Source organism: Antechinus flavipes, chromosome 6 (assembly GCF_016432865.1).
Source record: "Antechinus flavipes isolate AdamAnt ecotype Samford, QLD, Australia chromosome 6, AdamAnt_v2, whole genome shotgun sequence".
NCBI classification, from domain to species: Eukaryota; Metazoa; Chordata; class Mammalia; order Dasyuromorphia; family Dasyuridae; genus Antechinus; species Antechinus flavipes.
The window spans coordinates 257,393,001-257,413,264 of NC_067403.1; the positions used below are offsets into that span (position 1 = coordinate 257,393,001).

The 20,264-nt window shown below is 66.1% G+C and overlaps 2 protein-coding genes across 2 annotated transcripts; both read left to right on the top strand.

The window, feature by feature from the left end:
- Nucleotides 1–154: 154 nt before the first annotated feature.
- Nucleotides 155–7,800, top strand: ANKRD13D (ankyrin repeat domain 13D). Its single transcript, XM_051966554.1, has 15 exons — nucleotides 155–283; nucleotides 969–1,104; nucleotides 1,746–1,870; nucleotides 2,504–2,549; nucleotides 2,658–2,801; nucleotides 2,883–3,072; nucleotides 3,769–3,835; nucleotides 4,176–4,257; nucleotides 4,709–4,770; nucleotides 4,876–5,006; nucleotides 5,120–5,277; nucleotides 5,933–6,061; nucleotides 6,164–6,327; nucleotides 6,863–6,954; nucleotides 7,425–7,800. The coding sequence occupies exons 1-15, from the start codon at nucleotides 194–196 to the stop codon at nucleotides 7,636–7,638; spliced, it is 1,830 nt and encodes a 609-aa protein (XP_051822514.1). The 5' UTR covers nucleotides 155–193; the 3' UTR covers nucleotides 7,639–7,800.
- Nucleotides 7,801–9,373: 1,573 nt separating this feature from the next.
- SSH3 (slingshot protein phosphatase 3) lies at nucleotides 9,374–18,244 on the top strand. The gene is made up of 14 exons (XM_051966553.1): nucleotides 9,374–9,544; nucleotides 10,155–10,195; nucleotides 10,417–10,657; nucleotides 11,910–12,028; nucleotides 12,109–12,180; nucleotides 12,620–12,685; nucleotides 13,216–13,410; nucleotides 13,534–13,627; nucleotides 13,865–13,993; nucleotides 14,078–14,124; nucleotides 15,306–15,452; nucleotides 15,699–15,899; nucleotides 16,553–16,841; nucleotides 17,261–18,244. Exons 1-14 carry the CDS (start codon nucleotides 9,479–9,481, stop codon nucleotides 17,510–17,512), a joined length of 1,959 nt encoding a protein of 652 aa, XP_051822513.1. The 5' UTR covers nucleotides 9,374–9,478; the 3' UTR covers nucleotides 17,513–18,244.
- The last annotated feature ends 2,020 nt before the right edge of the window (nucleotides 18,245–20,264 follow it).

Consider the following 20,264-nt stretch of genomic DNA (forward strand, 5'->3'; position numbering starts at 1 on the left):
TGGGGGGCCGCGGAGCTGCCTCGGGGGCTCCGCCGCCCGGGACCCCCCGCCCGTCCAGGGTCAGGGTCAGGGTCAGGGCCGCCCAGCCGCGCCCCCGCCCCGTCTGGCTCCGCCCGCCCGCCCACCCGGCGGCCCCGCCGGGGATGCGGCGGAGGAGGCGGCGGAGGCGGAGGCCGCGGCTCTGAGGCCGAGCATGGCCGGCCCCGGCCCCACCTACCCGCTCCACCGGCTCGTCTGGGCCAACCAGCACCGGGAGCTGGAGGCCGCGCTGCACAGCCGCCAGGTGAGGGAGGCCCGCCGGGCCCTGACCGCCCCCGACCCCCAGCCCGGCGTCCCTCCCCCCCAGAAGCTCGCCCACCTGCGCCCCGCCCCTAGCGAGGGTCCCGACCGCCCCTCAGCCCGGCCCGGGGAAGCGGGAGCCCGGAGCCCGTCCCTCCCCTCCTCCCAGCCCGCTGACAACCGGACCCAGAGGTCTGGCGGAAAGGCCGGACCGGGCCGGGGAGTCCGCGTTCAAACTTTACATCCGTGGGGGCGGGCCCCGCAGCCCCCTCTGCACTCCGTCAGCGCCACGAGCCCGCCCCCCGCCGCCTCTCCGCTCGCTCCATCCCATCCCTCCGCGTTCCAGGTCCGGCTCCCGGACCGGGCTCCCCGGCCCCCTCCCCCTCCCTCAGCCGCCGGGCTCCATGATTCCTGGGCTATTTGACTTACTCGGCTGTGCGATCCCCCTGCCGGCCTCCCCCTGCGCCGTCCCCACTGCCCTGCCCCCGCTACCCTGCCGGCCTCCCCCTGCGCCGTCTCCCCCCTGTCATCCCCCCCCCTGCCCTGCCCCCCCTGCCCTACCGGGCCCCCCCTGCCTTGCCGTCCCCCCCCTGCCCTGCCGGCCCCCCCCCCGTCGTCCCCCCCCCCCCCCGCCCTGCCGGCCTCCCGCTGGGCCTCCCCTTCTCCAAGGCTTCCCTCCCTCCCGGCAGCACGACATCGAGCTGGTGGATCCCCGGGGTAGGACCCCCCTGGAGTTGGCCGTGTCCCTGGGGAACTTGGAGTCCGTCCGAGTCCTGCTGCGGCACAACGCCAACGTGGGCAAGGAGAACCGCCAGGGCTGGGCAGGTACCTGAGGGGGAAGCTGCGGGCCGAGCAGGGTGAGGGGGCCCCCTCCCCGGCCTGAGCCCCGCACCCTTTCCACCCTCCCCTCCTGCTTCTTCCCTGGACACCCCCTCCCCCAGCTGAGCCCGAGGGTGGCTGCAAGGGCTCCAGGGCGCTGGCTTGGAGTCAGATACTTGCTCGCTGTGTGACCCTGGCCGAGTGACTGACCCCTCTGGGGCTCGGCTTCCTCAGCTGTAAGAGGAGGGACCTTCTGGGCTCAAAAGCTGGCCTGAGAGCCAGGAGACCCAGCTTCCCCTGCTCGGCCCCCGGCTCAGGCCCCTGCCCGAGGCTCGGCTGCTTCCCAAGGCCTTCCAGCTTGGCCCCCCCCCCCCCCCCCCCCGCCGGGCTTCCTCCCCCAGTGTCTGACTGTTGAGACCTTCGGGGCACAGCTGGGATATCGGCGCTTTGTTCCCCCTCCTCAAAGCCCCCGCTCCCCTTCCTGGGTCTCCGTGGCCCTCCTCACATCCAGCCTAGGACTCTGCTCTCAGGACGGGGACGCGCGGGCAGCTGGGAGGGCCTCACGTGGCTGGGAGGGTCGTGGGCGTCAGGGACCCTTTGGGGGGGCGGAGCTCGGGGGGCGGCGACGGGATGGGCCCACCCTGCAGTCCTGCAGGAGGCCGTCAGTACCGGGGACCCTGAGATAGTGCAGCTGGTGTTGCAGTACCGGGACTACCAACGGGCCACCCAGAGGCTGGCGGGCATCCCTGAGCTCCTCAACAAGCTGTGCCAGGTACGGGTGCCAGCTGGGTGTGCTTGGGGCTCCTATTCCCCACTTTGCAGATGGGAAAACTGAGGCTCAGTGAGAGGTTAAGTCCCTTACTTAAAGCCATAGATCTTGGAGGTGTCCGGTTCTGACGGACTGTTCCCTGAGAGCAGGTTTTGTTAGGAGAAATCATTAATTGCACGGGGACTGGTACTCACACTCACACTCATACACTCACACTCACACTCACTCTCTCACACTCACACCTGCTCACACTCACACACACTCACACACTCTCACACTCTCACACTCTCACACTTACCCCCATCCCTGTAACATTTACAGAGCACTTCCCTTTCGCGCCCTCTGCGGCAGCCTGTTTTCCATTTTAGACCTGGGCAAACCGAGGCTCCCAGCAGCCTCCCTTGGCCAAAGTCCCCCGTTAGGGAGCCCATGAGGGCCCCCGCCCGGCCCCCAGTGTCCAGCTGCACCCGCTGCTCAGGCCGGGCAAGGTCAGGGGAAAGGCTGTGGCCCCCAGGGGGCAGGACTCGGGGCTCCTGCTGCTCACGGTTGTCGGGGGGGGGCAGCTCTGGACTCGAGCAGGGCCGGGGAAGCTGCCCCCCCCAGGGAACCACTAACCGGCCGCCTTGTCTGCCCCAGGCCCCCGATTTCTATGTGGAGATGAAGTGGGAATTCACCAGCTGGGGTAAGTGGGGAGGGGGGGAGGAGCCCCCGGCCCAGGGCAGGCCGGGCCAGCCGGTCAGTGTCGGGGCGGGCCACTCGCCAAGGCGGCCCTTTCTGGCCCCGCCCACAGTGCCCCTGGTGTCCAAGATGTGCCCCAGCGACGTGTACCGGGTGTGGAAGCGCGGCCAGAGCCTGCGGGTGGACACCAGCCTCCTGGGCTTCGAGCACATGACCTGGCAGCGGGGCCGGCGGAGCTACATCTTCAAGGGCCAGGGTGAGAGAAAGGGGGAGACTGAGGCGGGCCCGGCGTCCTTTGTCCTCGGGGACCTCGGGTCCTGACTCGAGCTCCCCGCAGAGGCCGGGGCCCTGGTGATGGAGGTGGACCACGACCAGCAAGTGGTGCGCACGGAGACGCTGGCGCTGGCCCTGCACGAGCCCGAGGCGCTGCTGGCCGCCATGCAGCCCAGCGAGGAGCACGTGGCCAGCCGGCTCACCTCGCCCATCGTGTCCACCCACCTGGACACCCGCAACGTGGCCTTTGAGAGGTCAGCCCCGGACCGGGGGAGGGGGGCTGGCGGCCGGCTTTCCGGGAGCTCCAGGTGGGGGCAGCGGCGTCAGGAGGCCGGGTCCCCCGGCTCTGTGACCCCGGGGGAGGGACTTGATATTTCTGTGCCTCGTAAAATGAGGGAGGGAAAAACCCTTGCCTTGCCTGGCTCACAAAGACCTAGAAAAAGGTGACCAAAAAACAAAAACAAGAACGATGAATGAGAAAAAGAAATGTAGAAACTCCTCTGTGGAATAAGGGAACAGGAGGGCCGCTCCCCTCCCCCACTTACATCCCGGCCTCAGTTTCCCTCTGGGAAGACAGACGACGATCCTGATGGCCACAGGGAGCTGGCCACTGCTGGCCGGGGGAGGGAAGGAGCTGCCTGCAGGGACTGCTCTTCCCTAGCCTGCCCCAGGGCCCCTTTTACTAGGTAGAATCCGGCTGCCGCTGCCCCTGGCCTCTATGTCTAGCCTAAATGCATTTCTCCAGAGACTATAAGTGATAAGCTCTAGGCTAGCCCACACAAGCTGGGCTAGCCTGGGAACCTCGCCACCATGCTTCTCTAGGAAAGTTGGTTCATTCCTACTTATGGGACAAAGAAAGGGGGAGGCAGGACGGACTCTGGTCCAGCAGGAGGCAGGACGGACTCGCGAGCGGGGAGAGGACCTCCCCTGAAGCGCCTTGTCTCCCACAGGAACAAATGCGGGATCTGGGGCTGGCGGTCAGAGAAGATGGAAATTGTCAGCGGCTACGAAGCCAAGGCAGGGACGGGGAGGGGGCCCTGAGGGGGAGGGGGACGTCGCCCCTCCCGCCGGGCTGGCTCGTGCCCAGGCTGATACCCAGCGGGACCTTGGGGAGCTTCCTCTCTGGCTCCGATGAGGAAGCCCTGAGACGACTGACGGGGAGGGGAGTGGGCACGTAACCTCCTGGCCTCAGTTTCCCCATCTGTAAAGTCATGGGAGACGCCCGTCTCTCCGCCATCCTGTGATGGGGGTTCGGCCCGAGGCTGGCCGCAGGGCCCCCGGGAGGAGCTGGGAATGGGGGGCAGGGAGGGGAGGGGTCCCGGCTCAGACCGGGTTTGTTTCCTTCCCCCACCCCCAGGTGTACAGCGCCAACAACGTGGAGCTTGTGACGAGGACCCGGACGGAACATCTCTCCGATCAGGACAAGGCCAGAACCAAAGGTAAGGCCCCGGTGGGTCGGGTCTCTCGGACCCATCTGATGAATGGGGCTAATGGTAACCCTCACCTCGGTACTAATGACATTGGTACGGCCCTTCCCACACGCCGGGCACAGCAACCCTGGGAGTGGGGAGCTACTGTTATCTCCCTTGTACAGATGGGGAAACTGAGGCAAGCAGCGTTTAAGTCACTTGCCCAGGATCCCAAAGCTCGGTTGGATTTGAACTCGGGCCTTCCCGCTGAACGAATGAAACTCAGGAAGCCCCACACACTTGTTTTCAGTGGGATCTAGGTGGTATAACATACCCGCCGCGCCACTTAACGCACCATGCACCTATTAAGCACCTTCTGTATACCAGACGCTGCGTCCCCGCCTTCGATGACCTTAGCTCCCCGTGCCGGGGCCGAGGGGCCGAGGGGAGGCCGCTCTCCTTGGCTCTTACGTTCTCACAGGGGGAAAGACGCCCTTCCAGTCCTTCCTGGGGATGGCCCAGCAGCACTCCTCCCATAATGGGGTGAGCGGGGACCCTGGCGGGGGGAGGGAGGGGCTCTGTGGCCCGCGGCGCCGGGTGGGGGGCTTGGAGGCCCGCAGGCTGAGCGCTTCTCCTGGGGGGGGGCAGGCCCCGGTGCTGCAGTCGGCCAGTCCCACCAACCCCACGGCCATCTCCCCGGAGGAGTACTTCGACCCTGACTTCAGCCTGGAGGCCCGCAACATCGGCCGGCCCATCGAGATGTCCAGCAAAGTGCAGCGGTAGGACCCCCACCCCGCCCCCACTCCCCCCACCCCCAGCCCCTCTCCCCTGGACTCTGCGGGGTGGGGGGTGGGCCCTCGGCGGCTCTGAGAGGCCCCGGCTGCTCTGGCAGGTTCAAGGCCACCCTCTGGCTGAGTGAGGAGCACCCCCTGTCTCTGGGCGACCAGGTGACCCCCATCATCGACCTGATGGCCATCAGCAACGCCCACTTCGCCAAACTCCGGGACTTCATTACCTTGCGCCTCCCACCAGGCTTCCCTGTCAAGATTGGTGAGGAGGAAGGGCGGGGAGGGCCGCAGGGGAGGGGGCTCTGTCTGTTGCGAGCCCCCTCCCCATCACTGTCACCTGTATAATGGGGTTCGTCAATCAAGTATTAAGCGCCTGCTGTTTGCCCGGCGTTTTACAAGGCCTTGGGGATATGGGGACAAAGGGAAACTCCCTGTTCTCAGAGACCTTTGTCCGGGCAGATACATGTGATACGTGGGCATATAAATGCGGTGCCCGGGGGCCGCTGGGGGGCGCAGTGGGCAGAGCCCGGCCCTGAGACAGGAGGACCTGAGTTCTAATGCAGCCTCAGACACTTAGCACGTCCTGGCTGTGGGGCCCTGGGCCAGTCACTTAACCCCAACCGCCTCCCCCCAAAGAAGTAAATAAATGCAGCCCAAAACGGGCGCAGGAGAGGGTCTCAGGAGCCGGGACACAAAAAAGCAAACGCGGCCCCCCTGCGACGTTTACGGGGGCCCGGCGTGTCCAAACAAGGTGGAGACAAGGGAGAGAAGGCCGCAGGGGGAGGCCTTGGGGTGGACGCGGAGGCGGGAGCTCCTGCGGGGGGTCTGGGAAAGCTGGGGCCTGGGCCAGGTGAGGGAGCCGCCTGGGGGAGGGGGGGGCTTCTGTGGCTCAGGGCCTGGCCCCACTGTCCCCTCAGAGATCCCTTTGTTCCACGTGCTCAACGCCCGGATCACTTTCAGCAACCTGTGCGGCTGCGACGAACCTCTGAGCTCCGTGTGGGTGCCGTCCCCCGGCCCGAGGGCCCCAGAGCCCGCCTGCCCGGCCGGTACCACCGGGACAGGGGGGGAGGGGAGAGAGGGGCCGCTCAGCTGGTGGGGGGCGGGGAGGGGAGGGCGGACACTGAGCTTTGGGGCCGTCCCTTCCCCAGGGAGCCCCTTTCCTTGCGAGGTGGACCCGGCTGTGTTCGAGGTACCCGAGGGCTACAGCGTGCTGGGGGCTGGGCACAGTGAGCCCTTGAGGGACGAGGACGATGACCTCCTGCAGTTCGCCATCCAGCAGAGCCTGCTGGAGGCTGGCACCGAGACGGAGCAGGTACAGGAGGGGCCAGCGCCCAAATGGAGCGAGGCGTGGGGGGGCTGCAGCCCGGGGTGGGGGTGGCGTGGACGGCAGCCGAGGGCCCGATGGGTGAGCGATGGCGGCCGAGCCGGTCTGTCCCTGCCAGTGCCCGGAGGCCCAGGGTGGGAGTGGGATGGAAGGTCCTGGATGGGGGGTCAGAGTGAGGCAGGGGCAGATCCCTGACCCAGAAACCTTCCCTTCTCTTCCCTCTTTCTTCTCCTCCCTTCCCTTCTTTCCTTTCCTTCTTTTACTCCCCTCCCTTCTTTCCTTCCTTTCCCCTTTTCCCTTGTCTTTTTCTTCCTTCCTCTCTCCTTCCCCTCCCTTTCCCTCTCCTCCCTTGTCCTTCCCTTCCCTCCTCTCCATTCCCTTTTCCCTTCCTTCCCCTCTCCTCTCCTCTCTTCTCCTCCCTTCCCTTCTCTTTCTTTTCCCGCCTTTTCCCTCTCCTCCCTTTCCTCTTCCCCTTCCCTCCCTCCCTTCTTCTTCCTTCCCCCCTCCCCCTCCCTTCTTGCAGGTGACCATCTGGGAGGCTCTGACCAACACCCGGCCGGGCCCCGATCTCCACTCTCCGCCACCTGCCTACGAGGAGCAGCTGCAGCTGGAGCGGTGAGCCCCCGAGTGCCCCCCCTGTGATTCTCCTGGGGGGAGTGTTGGGGCCCTGCCCCTCAGCCTCTCGTGGCCTCCTCCGTCCCTGGGGTTGGGGAGCTGGGGAAGGAGGATGGGGTCAGGACGGGGCCCGAGGCCGGGTGGAGCCGCTGGGTGGGACAAGGGACTGTTCGCCCTCCTCCCTGGCCCGGCCCCTGGATTAGCGGCACACCAGCTCCTTAGGGCAGGAGAACCGGAGGCTCTGGGCAAACCAGGGAGCCCCCGGCACACTTAGAAGCCCCTCGGTGCCCCCCGGGCAGCTGCCCCTCCTGCTCCGCCCTTCCCAGCTCACCGCCCCTGGCTTGGATCAGGAAGGCAGAAGGAGCGGGGAGCCCCTGCCTCCTCTCTGGGCCCTGGAAGCCCACCAAAGGCGCCCCTGGCGGGAGGGAGACAGGAGGCCTTGCATTAGCGTCTCCTCCTCTCCCTCGCAGGGCCCTCCAGGAGAGCCTGCTGCCCCCTCCCGAATCTGGGGACCCAGGGTCCCCTCGCCTGACCCCTCCCTCCCTGAGCCCCCCCAGCTTCGACGAGCAGCTTCGCCTGGCCCTGGAACTGTCCTCCCGGGAGCAAGAGGAGAGAGAGCGGAGGGGGCAGCAGGAAGAGGAGGAGCTACAGCGGATTCTGCGGCTCTCCCTCACTGACCACTGAACTGCCCAGTCAGGACGGAGAGGACACTGCCCAGGCCGGGCCTCGAGCCTGGCTTTTATAATTTATTTATTTATAAACTGATCAGCTGAGGGGAGGGGTCAGGGGTCAGGGGTTGCACAAGATAGAGATGGGGGATGGAAATAAATGAGAAAACATCCTGTGGCTCAGCTCTGCTCTGTGGAATTGGGGGAGGAGCGGGAGGACTCCTGTTCTCAATTGCTCCCCCTTTCCCCCCAAGTCCCGGTTCATTACTGCAGCTCCCACCTGCTCTGCTCTGGACCCCTCCCTCCCCGGCCCAAGATTCGAGCTGGATGATGTCAGACTTTCCCAGCTTCCTCCTTCCCTCCCCTCCCCCTTCCTCTTCTCTATTTAGAAGCACCTACTGTGTGCAGAGGCGGAGCGGTGGCTGACTAGGGTTCAGCCCACTTGGTCCCGGCCTCCCAGAGCGAAACGCGCCATTGCTCTTTGTCCTGCTTCTCGGGGAGGGCCGAGAGCTCGGGGAGGTGACACCCTTAGGGCAAGTGCGCTGGATTTAGGGGAGGAGGCTCCTGCCTCGTTTTCCTCCAGAGCCCCGGAGCCCGGGACTACTGGGGAGGAGCCTGGCCGCAGTGGGAGCCTTGGCCCTTTAACTTAGGGCTTTGTCTCAGTTTGACGGAGTGATTTAGCGCTAGGTAAGAGATGAGGCAGAGAATGATCTTTTGTAGCAAATCGCCCCCAAAATCCAGGCTGAGGGGGAGCCTCTCAGGGTTTGGGACCAGTGACATTCACTGAGCCAATCGGCGCCCACGCCATGAGGAACCGGGGCTGGGCCTGCGACCTGTTGTTGCCCATCAGTGGGGGCCAGAGGGCTTTGGGTTGTAGGCCTGGGCTTTAAGTGCCTGTGAACCCCAAGAGCTCTTGGGAGGTTTGAGCAACCCAAACTGGCCCTGGGCAGCGCCCCCTGGGGAAGAGCGCGGGAGGGAGCCGCATCCGCCGCGACCGGGGCACCTGGGTCCCCGCCAGGCGGCTCTACCCAGAGCTTGCCCTGCTTCTAGAAGGGGACCGCGGCGCCAGCGGGTGACGGGCGGCGGCTAAAAGGAGGATCACAAAGCACCAGAGGAAGCCGCGAAAAGTCGGCAGCCCCGGGGGCCGGAGCTCCTGAGGATGCGTTCGAGCTCGGACCCGGCTCAGGGAGGACGGGGGCACCGGGCAGCCTCGGGCTCGGCCACGGCCACGGCCGGCCCGCCTCGCTCCCGCCCTTCCCGACGTCCTCCGCCAAAGGGCACTGAGGGGTCCCAGGGGTGGGAGGGGCCTTCGAGGCCCTCATTTACATTTGGGGAAACTGAGGTCCAGAGAGCTCACGGCCGGCCGGCTGGTCTCCGCCTCCGCGCGCTCCCTTTCCACGGCTCCAAGCTGTCGGGGGCGGGGGGCCCGGCCCACGCTGGGGAAGCTCCGAGTGCGCCCGGACCGAGCGCTCCCGGGGCTGGAACGTAGGAGTCCCAGCCTGGCGCCCCGCCCCGATCACCTGGAAAGGGGGTGGGCGGAGGCTAGCTCCGGGTGGCCCCGCCCCGAGGGCGGGGCCGCGTCCTAAAGGCGCCCGAGCAGGAGGGGAGGGGCGGCTGCGGCGCCGGCTGAGCCGAGAGCCCGGGGAGGCCGGGCGGGAGGGGTTGCTGGCCCTTTAAGGGCCGCCCCCGAGGACGTGCCAGGCCGAGGTGGCTCGGCCCGGCTCTGCTCGTTGCTCTCCTTCCTGGTCTGGCCTGGCCGGGCCTGGGCTGGGCAGGGCTGGGCTGGTCCGGGCGGGTCGGATCGGGTCTGGGGGAGGGGGCTGCGCCGGGAGCCCTCCGTCCGGCCGCGCGCGCGCATGGCCCTGGTCACAGTGAGCCGATCCCCCTCGGCCAGCGGCCACTCCACCCCCGTGGGCCCTGCGGTGAGTCCCTGCCCACGCAGGCAGTCGGCGCCGGCCCCCGCTGGGCCTGCTGGAACGGGCGCCGGGCAGTGCCCAAGTCTCCCGGCGCCGCCGGCCCGGCGGAGGTCCGGCAGGGCCCCGAGCTTCCCCAGCCCGCCCGAGCGGTGGCCCCCGGGGACGCCCTCGCGGGAGCTGTCCCGCGGCAGCTGGTGGCCTGGCCGCGGACGGAGGGACGGGCCAGAAGGCAGAACTCCCGGAGTCCGCGAGAGGGAGGGGGGGGAAGTCCGCGGTGGGCTCCGGAGGCAGGAGTCCCTCTTCCCTGCAGCCGGGAGTGGGGGTGGAGGTTCAAGGGAGAAGGGGAAGATCGGCTCTGCGAACCCCAACCTCTCCCATCCCCCACCCCCGCGGGCCGCGAGGGGGGCTCCCGGGGCGCTGTGGGCGCAGACGGGGTTGGTTCAGATGGTCTCTAAGTCCCGCCAACTTCAGCCTCAGATCCCCCGCATGGGGAAGGGCTCGGCCCCCTGTTCCGGGCCTGGCTCCCGGGACCTGTTAGGTCTGTGGGGTCGGGGAAGGGGGAGGGAGGGCCTGAAGGAGCCCCTGACTCTGCCCCATGGGGCCGCTTCCCTGGCAGGATGAAGGGCCGAGCCGGAGGAGGAGCCAGCTGCAGCGCAGGTGAGGGGCGCCCTTCCCCCACCCCGGCTTTGACTCCCCTGGCCAGCTGGGACGGCGGTGGGGCGGCGGGTGCTCAGGCCCTTCGTCCCAGCCCGGGACCTGATCTCTCCTCTTCCTTGGTCCCGAGGAGGGAGGGAGCACGGGATGGCTCCCTGGGGGTTAAGTGCTTTGAGATCTTCAGAGCTCAGGAATCCGCCTCCACTGGGGACTGTTCCTGGCAGGCAGAGCTTTGCGGTGCTTCGGGGGGCCGTCCTGGGGCTCCAAGCCAGGGGGGAGCCCGGGCCCAGGGATCCGGACAGGTGCGACGGGGAGGATGACCCAGAAGAGGAGGAGCCCCCCTCAGACCGGCCCGATGGAAGCGGCCCCGGGACCCCGGAGTCCTCGTCCCCTGGGAAGCAGGAGCAGGGGCGGCACCTGCACCTCATGGTGGGGCTGCTGAGGCCCCAGGACAACATCCAGCTGGTGAGAGGCGGGGCTTCGGGCCAGGGAAGGGAACGGGGCTTCCTCTGGCTCTCCTCCCACTTCTCTGACTGTGCTTCTCTGTCTCCCCTCTCTCCTGCCTCCCCCAAGGCTCTGTCCTCATCCTCTTGCCTCCTCGCGCCACGCTCTCTCCCTTGGGCCAGCCCTTCTCCTTGCAGGGCTTCCAGGTCCTCCGGGAGGCGGAGCCCGGCCTCCCTCTGGCACCCACCTCTGCCGGGAGCCCGCCACCACTCAAATGCAGCATGCACTGAGCTCAGCATCCCACCGACATCCGCTCCTTCCGATCCGCGATCTCCACACTGACTCTCCCTGCCCCGGCAGCCCGAGCTCGGGGGGCTCGTCTTTCCCTGCCCGTGCCCCCGACGGGCCCTCGCCCTGGGTCTCCCCGCCCTCCCTAACGAAAGCCCACCCCCGAGAGCTCTCCCCGGGCTCGGCTCCAGTCGGGCCCACCTCCCCGTCACAGCCCTCCCGGCCGGCCCCTTTTGCGGAGCCTCTGTTCCGAGAAGCTGGGCTCAGATTCTGTCTCTGGTATTTCCACCTGTGTGATCTGGAGCAAACCAGACTCCTCCCGTCTCCGAATCTCTGCTCCTACGGCTCTCTAAGTCCCTCCACAGCCCTGGGCCTCGGTTTCCCTCTGCAGTGTAGGAAGGCTCAGACTCGGAGGTCTGGGAGAACTGTGTCCCCGGTGCTTTGATTGGCCCCCAAGCCTAGTCCGCGCGCCGGGAAAGCTCTCCCCACTTTTAAAATGCTCCGAAGGCCTCCAGCGTCCCCTCCTCCGGGGGCCTCCGATTGTCCCACACGGTTACCTTCTCCCTCTCTGTCTCCCAGAAGCCCTCTCCACATTCTAATCCTCTTGTTATCTGGGACTGGGAGATAGAACGTTCTGCAGCAGGAAGAATGGCCCAGGGTGCACCACTCCCCTCACTCTCTCCACCCCACCCACCGTGTCCTCAGAAGGGGTCAGGAAATATGGGAGAGGGGGATGGTGGGAAAATCAGCCTGGTACACGGATGTGTCTGAGAGGCAGCTCATTGCACGGAGCTGGAGGCCACGAAGTCCTGGCTCCAAGCTTGTCTCCCACCACTGACTGACCCTGGCGAGTCGTTTCACTGCAAGGCTAAGTGCCCCATGTCCTGGTAGAGGAGGTTGCCTCCACCTGGGTTCAGTCCCAGCTCCGGTTCCCAGACCCCCCCCATCCCCAGGCCATGAGATAATCTGACTTCTGCCCCCCCAGGCTGTCCAGTTGGAGCCCACGCGGCCTCAGTGGCTCAGGTACCTGCTCGTGGTGTCCACGTCGGAGCTGCCGAGCCAGGGTGAGACTGTCCTCCTGGGGGTGGACTTCTCCCAGAGCAGGTAGGGGAGCTGCCGGAAGTGGGGAGCGGGGGAGACCGGGAGGGCCGGGGGAACCCAGCTGTCTTCCCTCTGTCCCTCAGTCCCCCCAGCTGCACCCTGGGCCTGGTTCTGCCCCTCTGGAGCGACACACAGGTCTACCTGGACGGCGACGGGTGAGAAGTCGTTCCACATTAGAGGGAGGGGAAGAAGGCTCCGGACGATCTGGGGGCGAGGTCTTGTGGGACAGCCCTGGCCTCAGTTTCCCCCTGTCCCGCAGAGATGACACAGCCGCCTGTGAGAGTAGTCCTGGGACGGGGAGAAGGGGGTGGCTCTGGGGAAAGTCTAATGAGGGACGTGATGCGTGGATACGAGTGACTCCTCACGCGGTCCCCGTCTTCCCCTCGGTCCCAGCGAACACAGCCTCGGGAGCTGCTGGCCCCCGGGGCTCCCACTTCTTTCTTTGTAATCCAGCTTTTAACCACGCGTGTCACCTCCCTGATGTCGGGGTCCCCTTCTAGAACCCCTTTATTCCACCGGGGAAACTGAGGCCCAGGAGCCTCCCGGCTTGCACTGCCCATGCCTGAGGGCTCAGCTCCCCCCCTCCTCTTCTAGGGGCTTCTCTGTGACATCTGGAGGTCAAACGTGCATCTTCAAGCCCATCTCCATACAGACTATGTGGTGAGAAGGAGAAGTGGGGGCTGGGACAGAGCTTGGGTGGGGGCGGGGAGGCCTGGTCTACTCCTCTCAGAGCGACCACAGCTTCCCTGGGAGTCAATGAGTCACAAAAGCCCAGATGTCTGTTGAGCAAGAGAAGAGGGAACTGGGACAGCCCAGCCTTTGTTTCGCCTTCTCACCCCTGGATGGAGCAGCAGCAGATGCTGGGGGCCTGCCCAGTCCCTCTGCTCCGGTCAGCCGCCCGCTCTGATTGTGTCTCCGCCCCCCCCCCCCAGGAACCCTCCAGGGCTGATCGTGTCCCCCCCCCCCCCCCAGGAACCCTCCAGGGCTCCCTGTGGCCTCTGACCCCTTGCCTCCCTCCGGACGTGGGGGAGCTCCCCCTCCTCTCGGAATTGCTTCCTGTTGGTTCCGCAGGAGCTTCCTCCTGGTCCCGTTAGGCTCGGGCAGGGCCCGCCTTCTGCCCCGGGTCCCAGAGCTTGGCCCGGGCCAGCACCCAGGGCTGAGGCTTCCTCCTGCGCGTTTCTCGCACCCAGGGCCACCCTCCAGATGCTGCATCAGGCCTGCGAGACGGCCCTGGGCCACGGGCTGGTGCCCGGAGGCAGCGCCCTTGCCTGGACTGGCTACTACCAGGAACGAATCACCTCCGACCAGGGCTGCCTCAACGAGTGGCTGGCCATGGCCGACCTGGAGTCCCTGCGCTCCCAGCTGCCCAGCACGGACGCCAGCGGGTCAGTGCCCGGGGCGGGCAGGAAGCGGCCCCCCAGGCTGGAGGGCGTGGGGGGCACGAGGGGAGAGCTGGGCCTGGGGCCCCTGGTCTGATGGGCCCCTGGTCTGATGGGCCCCATCCACAGGCACTCAGAGCAAGAGCAGATGGAGCGGCTCATCCGGGCCGAGCTGTGGGGGGTGCTGGACACCAGCGACCTGGAAAGTGTCACCTCCAAAGAGGTAAGGGGGGTGAAGCCGAAGGGACCAGCTGCAACTGGCCCCCTGTAGCCGGGGACGCCCCAAACCCGGCAGGGAAGGTTCCACGTCACAGACCCCTTTCCTCCACTACGCTCCTGCCCCCGGAAGCCTTCGCCGTGGCCCCTGGGGAGACTCAGAGCTTGGGGCCCGTCCGCTCCCCCTCCCCCGGGGCCCGGCCAGGCCCAGGGCCGCCCCCTGCAGCTCGGCCCCCTTCTCCAGATTCGCCAGGCCCTCGAGGGCCGCCTGGGCTGCCCCCTGCAGCAGTACCGAGACTTCATCGATAACCAGATGCTGGTGCTCATGGCCCAGCGGGATCGAGCCTCACACATCTTCCCCCACCTGTACCTGGTGAGCTTGCCTCCGACTGGGGCCGGGCGCGGGGCTTGGGGGTGGGGGCAGGGAGGCCGTTACCCACCCCCCCCTTCTCCACAGGGCTCCGAGTGGAACGCAGCCAACCTGGACGAACTGCAGAGGAACCAGTAAGTACCCGGGCTACAGGCCCGCTGGCACCTGCCGGACCCATCCCCTCGGCTGACACCAGGGAGACTGAGGCCTGAGGCTCCTGCCCCCGCCCTAGCCCTGCCCGGGCCTGGCCCGCACCGCTCTCCCGCCCACTCCCAGCCTCTTTGAGCCGGCACTCTCCTGCCACAGCCATGGTGCTCTCTCCAACCTCCTGCCTCGTAGGAGCCTTGTCCTCCTTCTGGCTCCTTTGCCATCCTGTCTTCCTTCAGTCCCCAAGGGAAGACCTAGCTTAGAGTCCCCAGGCCTAGAGCCCTGACACAGTTTCTCTTGCTGCCCCTTCCAAAGGGGGCAGGATGTGGCCACTAACTGTCTGCCTGTGGGCATGAGTCCTCCTCTCGGCCAGGCGACAGCGGGAGTGCTCCTCCTAGTGTCTGGCGCCGGTCACAGAGCAGTGAACAAAAATGCCCGCCCGGAGCCGGCTTTGTGAAATAGGGGAGCATTGGAGCGGTACGGGCGGGGGAGACCCGGGAGCAGAGGCCCAGAACTGGAAGGCACTTGGCCAAGACCACGCGGTGTGGCACGAGGGGCACCAGCCCCCGGTTCTGCCCCGGCGCCGACTATGTGGGCAGCCTCGCGAGGCCTCAGTTTCTCCTTTGTAAAACATGGGGCTCGGCCCAGATGGCGCTAGAGGAGGGCACCTGGTTTAAGAACCCATACTCGGTGGCTCCCAGGCTGGTTCTCTTGCCATTGATTGCAGCAGCTGCCTTTGCCTTGTCTGTAAGAAAACCTTAACAGGGCCGCTAGGGGGCGCAGTGGATGGAGCCCCAGTCCTGAAGTCAGGAGGACCCGAGTTCAAATCTGATCTCAGACACTTAGCGCTTCCTGGCTGCGTGACCCTGGGCAAGTCATTTAACCCCAACTGCCTCAGGAAAAAAAAACCTTAACAGGGATACCCTGTTTCTGCTCCTCAGTTATTTCTGGGAACGCCCTGTGCCTTTGCCACATTAATCTTTTCACTGGCATTTCAACAAAAACTCAGTTTGCTAGTGGAGATCTAAAGAGGTTTGGGCATCCCCCTCCCCCTCCCCTCCCCCGGGGACCTTCCCTCCAGGGAACGTCCCTCCAGGCCTGCCCAGCGGGGCCTCCCTGGCCCGGACTCCCTCAGGCCCAGACTAAGGCCTCGGCTTCTCCGGGGCAGGGTCAGCCACATCCTGAACGTGGCCAGAGAGATCGACAACTTCTTCCCGGGACTCTTCACCTACCACAACGTTCGGCTTTGGGACGAGGAGACGGAGCAGCTCCTGCCTCATTGGAAGGAAACTCATCGCTTCATCGAGGCCGCCCGGTGGGTGCCCCCTCCCAGCCCCGCCCCTCCGGCCTGGGCCAGTCAGACGTCCCACCGCCGTCCCTGCCCCCGCTGCAGCCCCCGCCTCCGCAGCGCTCGTGGCCCTTAGCCCCCCATGCCCCCCCTTTCTCAGCACCCCCAGCACAGCCTCATGCCCCCCACCCCCCGTTATACTGTCTGGGCCTCTGGTCTGGGCCCAGCCGGGCCGATGGTGGGGGGCTGACCAGGAGGCCCCTCCCCGCACAGGGCCCAGGGCTCCCGGGTGCTGGTGCATTGCAAGATGGGCGTGAGCCGCTCGGCCGCCACCGTCATGGCCTACGCCATGAAGCAGTACAGCTGGGGCCTGGAGCAGGCCCTCCGGCACGTGCAGGAGCTGCGCCCCATCGCCCGGCCCAACCCCGGCTTCCTCCGGCAGCTGCACACCTACCAGGGCATCCTCACGGCCAGGTACCGGCCTGGGGGCATGGGGGGAGGGCGGCGAGAGCAGGCGGCACAGCGCGGTCACCGGGGGCACAGGGCACGGGGGGGGGGGGGAGCAGGTGGCACAGCGCAGTCACCGAGGGCACAGGGCACCGGGGGGGGAGCAGACGGGACAGCAGGTCACCGGGGGCACAGGGCACTGGGGGGGAGCAGGCGGCACAGCGCGGTCACCGGGGGCACAGGGCACGGGGGGGGGGGGCAGAGCAGGTGGGATGGCGCGGTCACCGGGGGCACAGGGCACTGGGGGGGGGAGCAGACGGGACAGCGCGGTCACCGGGGGCACAGGGACTGGGGGGGAGCAGGCGGCACAGCGCGGTCACCGGGGGCACAGGGCACTGGGGGGGGGCAGAGCAGGTGGGATGGCGCGGTCACGGGGGCACAGGGCACTGGGGGGGGGAGCAGACGGGACAGCGCGGTCACGGGGGCACAGGGACTGGGGGGGAGCAGGCGGCACAGCGCGGTCACGGGGGCACAGGGCACTGGGGGGGGGCAGAGCAGGTGGGATGGCGCGGTCACCGGGGGCACAGGGCACTGGTGGGGGGGAGCAGGCGGCACAGCGCAGTCACGGGGGCACAGGGCACGGGGTGGGGGGGGCAGTCACCGCACTTCCTTCCTTCTAGCCGCCAGAGCCACGTCTGGGAGCAGAAGGCGGGCGGCACGACCCCCCCCGAGGAACCTCTGGCTCCAGACGCCTCCTGGCTGCCCCCCGTATCCCCCCGGGAGCCAGGGGGCAGCGGGGACTGGAAGGCCGCAGGCGGGGAGGAGCCGCAGGTGGTGCCCAGAGAAGAAGCCGGCCGTGGAGGGCCAGGCCCCCGGACCCGCATGGACCTCCGGGGCATCATGAGGTCCATCAGCCTGCTGGAGCCGCCGGACCTGGGGAACCCTCCTGACACCGGCGATCTGCCTGAGGTGAGGAGCCGGGCCCCCTGGGAGCCACCAGGGCTGGCAGAGCCAGGAGAGTTCTCAGCGGCTTTTCCAGGCCCCAGCTTGTGGAGGCCGTGAGGGCTCGCTCTGTGCCCCCGGAGCCGCAGGTTTCTCAGGCCTGTTCCAGACCAGTGCAATCCTGGGCTGGAGCAGCGGCAACAGCGGGAGTGCTCCCCCTAGTGTCTGGAGCCGGGGTACAGATGGAGGGGCGCCCCCGGGCAGTTGGTGGCCAGGAGTGGGCAGCGCCAGCCGGGCCGGGCCCTCGTGGCCGGGTCGGAGATGGGGGGGGGGGGTGAAGGCCTTGCCGGGGAGACAGGACCATGGGGGGCAGGGGGGCTCCTGGAGGCGGGAGCGAGATGGCCCCGACCCCCCGTGGCGCTGACTTTCGGCCTCTGCCCTTCCAGGTGTTCTCCTCGTCTCCCAGCGACTCCTCCGAGGAGGCTCCTCACCAGCCTGCACAGGGCCAAGGGCCGCGGCCTGCCCTCTTCTCCCGGAAGTCCGTGGCCGCCTTGCACAGCGCGGCCCTGGTGGCCAACCGGAGCCAGGCCTTCCGGAGCCAGGCCCAGGGGGAGCCCGCGGCCGGGGCCAAGCCGAGAGCCCGCAGGGTGACGAGACAGGCCAGCGTGGACAGCAGCGGGGAAGAGGGAGGGCCCTGAGCCTGGGCCAAACACTAAAGAGGGGACCCCTGCCCCCCCCCACAGCTCCCTCCTCCCACCCAGCCCTCGCCCCTCCCACCCTGAGGGTGCCCGACTCCCCCAGGCCCAGAGCTCACTTCTCCCCATGTTCATCTGGGGAAGGGGCGTCAGCACAGGGCGGGAGGGGGATTTTCATCTGTCCTTCAGCTCTCAAAGATCCAACCTTGGGCCCCCAGACCCCTCCCCCTCCCCCAAGCCTCCAGTGACCTGTGGTTTTCCAACCTTCCTAAGCTTAAGATTTAACCAGAACCTCAAAGGGTCAGGGAGCGGCCCCCAAGGGAGCGGCCCCCAAGGACAGATTTTCTTATCATCAGACGAGGCGTTTCAGCCGGGACACCCAGGGTCAGAGGCCCAACTGCCTGTCCCGGCCCCCCCTTCACAACTGACTCCCATCTCTCCCCACGGGCCCGGACGGAGAAGCCTCCGGAGGCCAACGGTGGCGGGAGCGCCGTCCCCGGGACACTCGGTCACTGCCGGGCTGCCGGGACCTGAATCTCCAGGCAACGGGCCGGGGAAAGCCGGGGCGTCTTTTCCACGTACATGCTGGCACATGCGTGTGTTGCACACACACACACACACACACACACACACACACACACACACGCCCCCCCATCCTCATTAGCTAGTCAGTATTTTCTACGATCTTTTAATTCTATGGCTTTTTATTTAGGAATAAACAAGTTTCATATTAAATTATTTTTTATTTTATGGCACGTTTTATCATAGTGGATTCAACAAGTGGACCTTAGCTTTTGGCTGATTCTGGGCTTTATTGGATCCGTTTTTCTTGGCTCCTCCCGATCTCCACTTGCCTCTTCACCGGTCGTATTCCCTCCGTCGGCCAGCATTTATTAATTGCTTACGGTATACCAGCATCTCGCTAGGTTTCAGAAGTATACAAAACAAAACCGAACCCAGATCCTGCCGTCGAAAAGCTTTTATTCTTTGGGGAAAAATAACAAATGTGGCTGAAATGTGGGGGCCCCTCCCTGGGCCGCGGGTGACAGACCCAAAGGCTCCCTTCTCTTTCCTTCCCTCAGGTCAGAGGTGACATCGGAGTCCTTTTCCCAAAAAGGAGTCACGAGGCCTTTGAAGGGAACGATGTGCTACAGAGGGAAGGGCTTGGGTGGCCAAGGACCCGGATTCTAATTCTGGTTACCTGAGTGACTCTGGGAAATCTGCTTCCCCCACTGAGCCTCGGGTTCCAATTTGTAAGAGAGGCTTGGCCTAGATAGCCGCTGGGGAGGGTCCTATGGAGGCTCCCCCAGAATTCCCGACAGCCTCTGCTCTCACGGGAGCCTCCCCCCTCAGGGAGAAATGTCGGTTGGTGATTCTTCAACTCCTCCTTATCAGAACTAGACTATGCCGACTTTACAAGGCGGGCCCGGCTCTTCTGGCTAATGATTACTAGCAATAAAGATAAGAGCTCTCGGGTTTGAACCAGGCGCTTTGTGTGACGGGATGAGCCAGGCTCAGAGGGCCGGGGTTCAAATGCTGACTGCTGGGACCTCGGTGACGTTTGAGATGGCCCCCGAACCTCCCCCGGCCTTAGTTTCCCCATCTGTAAGATGAGGAGAATTGGCCTAAATGGCTTCCGAGGCCGCCCAGCTCCGCATCTAGAACCCCCAGAACTTGCACTTGCAGAGAACTCGCTAAAGACCTTTCACCCCAGTCACCCAACGTACTTCAAAGGGCCCCGATATAATCCGTGGCTACTCCTCCCCCTCCCCCAGCTCTGCGACCAGCTAGGGAAATAAAAGGGAAAGTTCCCCCCGGGGCAAGAAGCCTGTCCCAGGCCCGCCCAGGGCCAAGCTCAGGCCACTGTGGATCCCATACTTGGCCCCTAACTCAGCAGGCGCAGCCTGATAAATCTCAGGGTCACCTCCAGACGGGGAAGGGAAAACGTCACTAGCTTAAGGCCGCCCGTTCCCGGGGAGGTGGAGAAGGGAGATCATCGGGCTGGGAGCCCAAAGGCCTGGTCTGCACCTTTCCTCCATAACCGGGGGTGGTTCCTGAACCTCGGGGTCTCAGTTTTGTCCCCCGGAAAATGGGGTTAGTTACGGCAATGTCTACCTGGGGAGTAAGGGGAGAAAACATCAGCGGGAGCTCTGCCGGGCTGCTTCCCCGGGACTTTTCTAGCTCACCCTCCACACCCATTGGGCCCTAGGAGAGAATTCAGCCCTGGAGGCCAGAAAGTGGGGGGATCCTTTCCGAGGGGAACAGGGAGGTGGTAAGGGTGAGACCCAGGGAGCACGTGGGTGTGAGTGAGTGTGTGAGTGTGGATAGTACAGACTATCTGGGAGAGGTCAGGGATCTTCCAGGAGCAAGTGTCCCGAGGAGGAGGGGGAGGAGGGGAAGGAGGAGTAGGGGGAGGGGTAGGAGGGGAAAGGGGGGAGGAGGGGAGGAGGGAAAGGAGAAAGAGGGGGAAAAGGGGGAGGGAGAGAAAGAGGGGGAGGGGAAGAGGAGGAGGAGGAGGAGATGAGCCCCTGGCTCTGGTTCCAGGACTTCTCACTAACAACCCCCCTCTTCCTCTTGGTGCTCTGTCTGTAGGTTGCCAGCCCCCTCCCAGCCTTGGGCCCTTCTGGGTCCCATGAGGGCTGCTCTCGCTCCCTCCCAGACTCCAGCCCTGGCTCCCGCCTCTTTTATGTTCCCGGTGATCTCATCTCGCCTTCAATGGTGCCCAAAGGCTCTCTGCCCCTCCCCCCTCAGAGCT

Excerpts from the sequence above, each read along its gene's own strand:
- ANKRD13D (XM_051966554.1), top strand. The coding sequence starts at position 194 with ATGGCCGGCCCCGGCCCCACCTACCCGCTCCACCGGCTCGTCTGGGCC. Across the intron at positions 2,550-2,657 it reads GTGGGAATTCACCAGCTGGG|TGCCCCTGGTGTCCAAGATG; the intron begins GTAAGTGGGGAG and ends CCCCGCCCACAG. Across the intron at positions 6,328-6,862 it reads CTGGCACCGAGACGGAGCAG|GTGACCATCTGGGAGGCTCT; the intron begins GTACAGGAGGGG and ends CCCTTCTTGCAG.
- SSH3 (XM_051966553.1), top strand. The coding sequence starts at position 9,479 with ATGGCCCTGGTCACAGTGAGCCGATCCCCCTCGGCCAGCGGCCACTCC. Across the intron at positions 12,181-12,619 it reads GTCTACCTGGACGGCGACGG|GGGCTTCTCTGTGACATCTG; the intron begins GTGAGAAGTCGT and ends CTCCTCTTCTAG. Across the intron at positions 14,125-15,305 it reads GACGAACTGCAGAGGAACCA|GGTCAGCCACATCCTGAACG; the intron begins GTAAGTACCCGG and ends TCTCCGGGGCAG.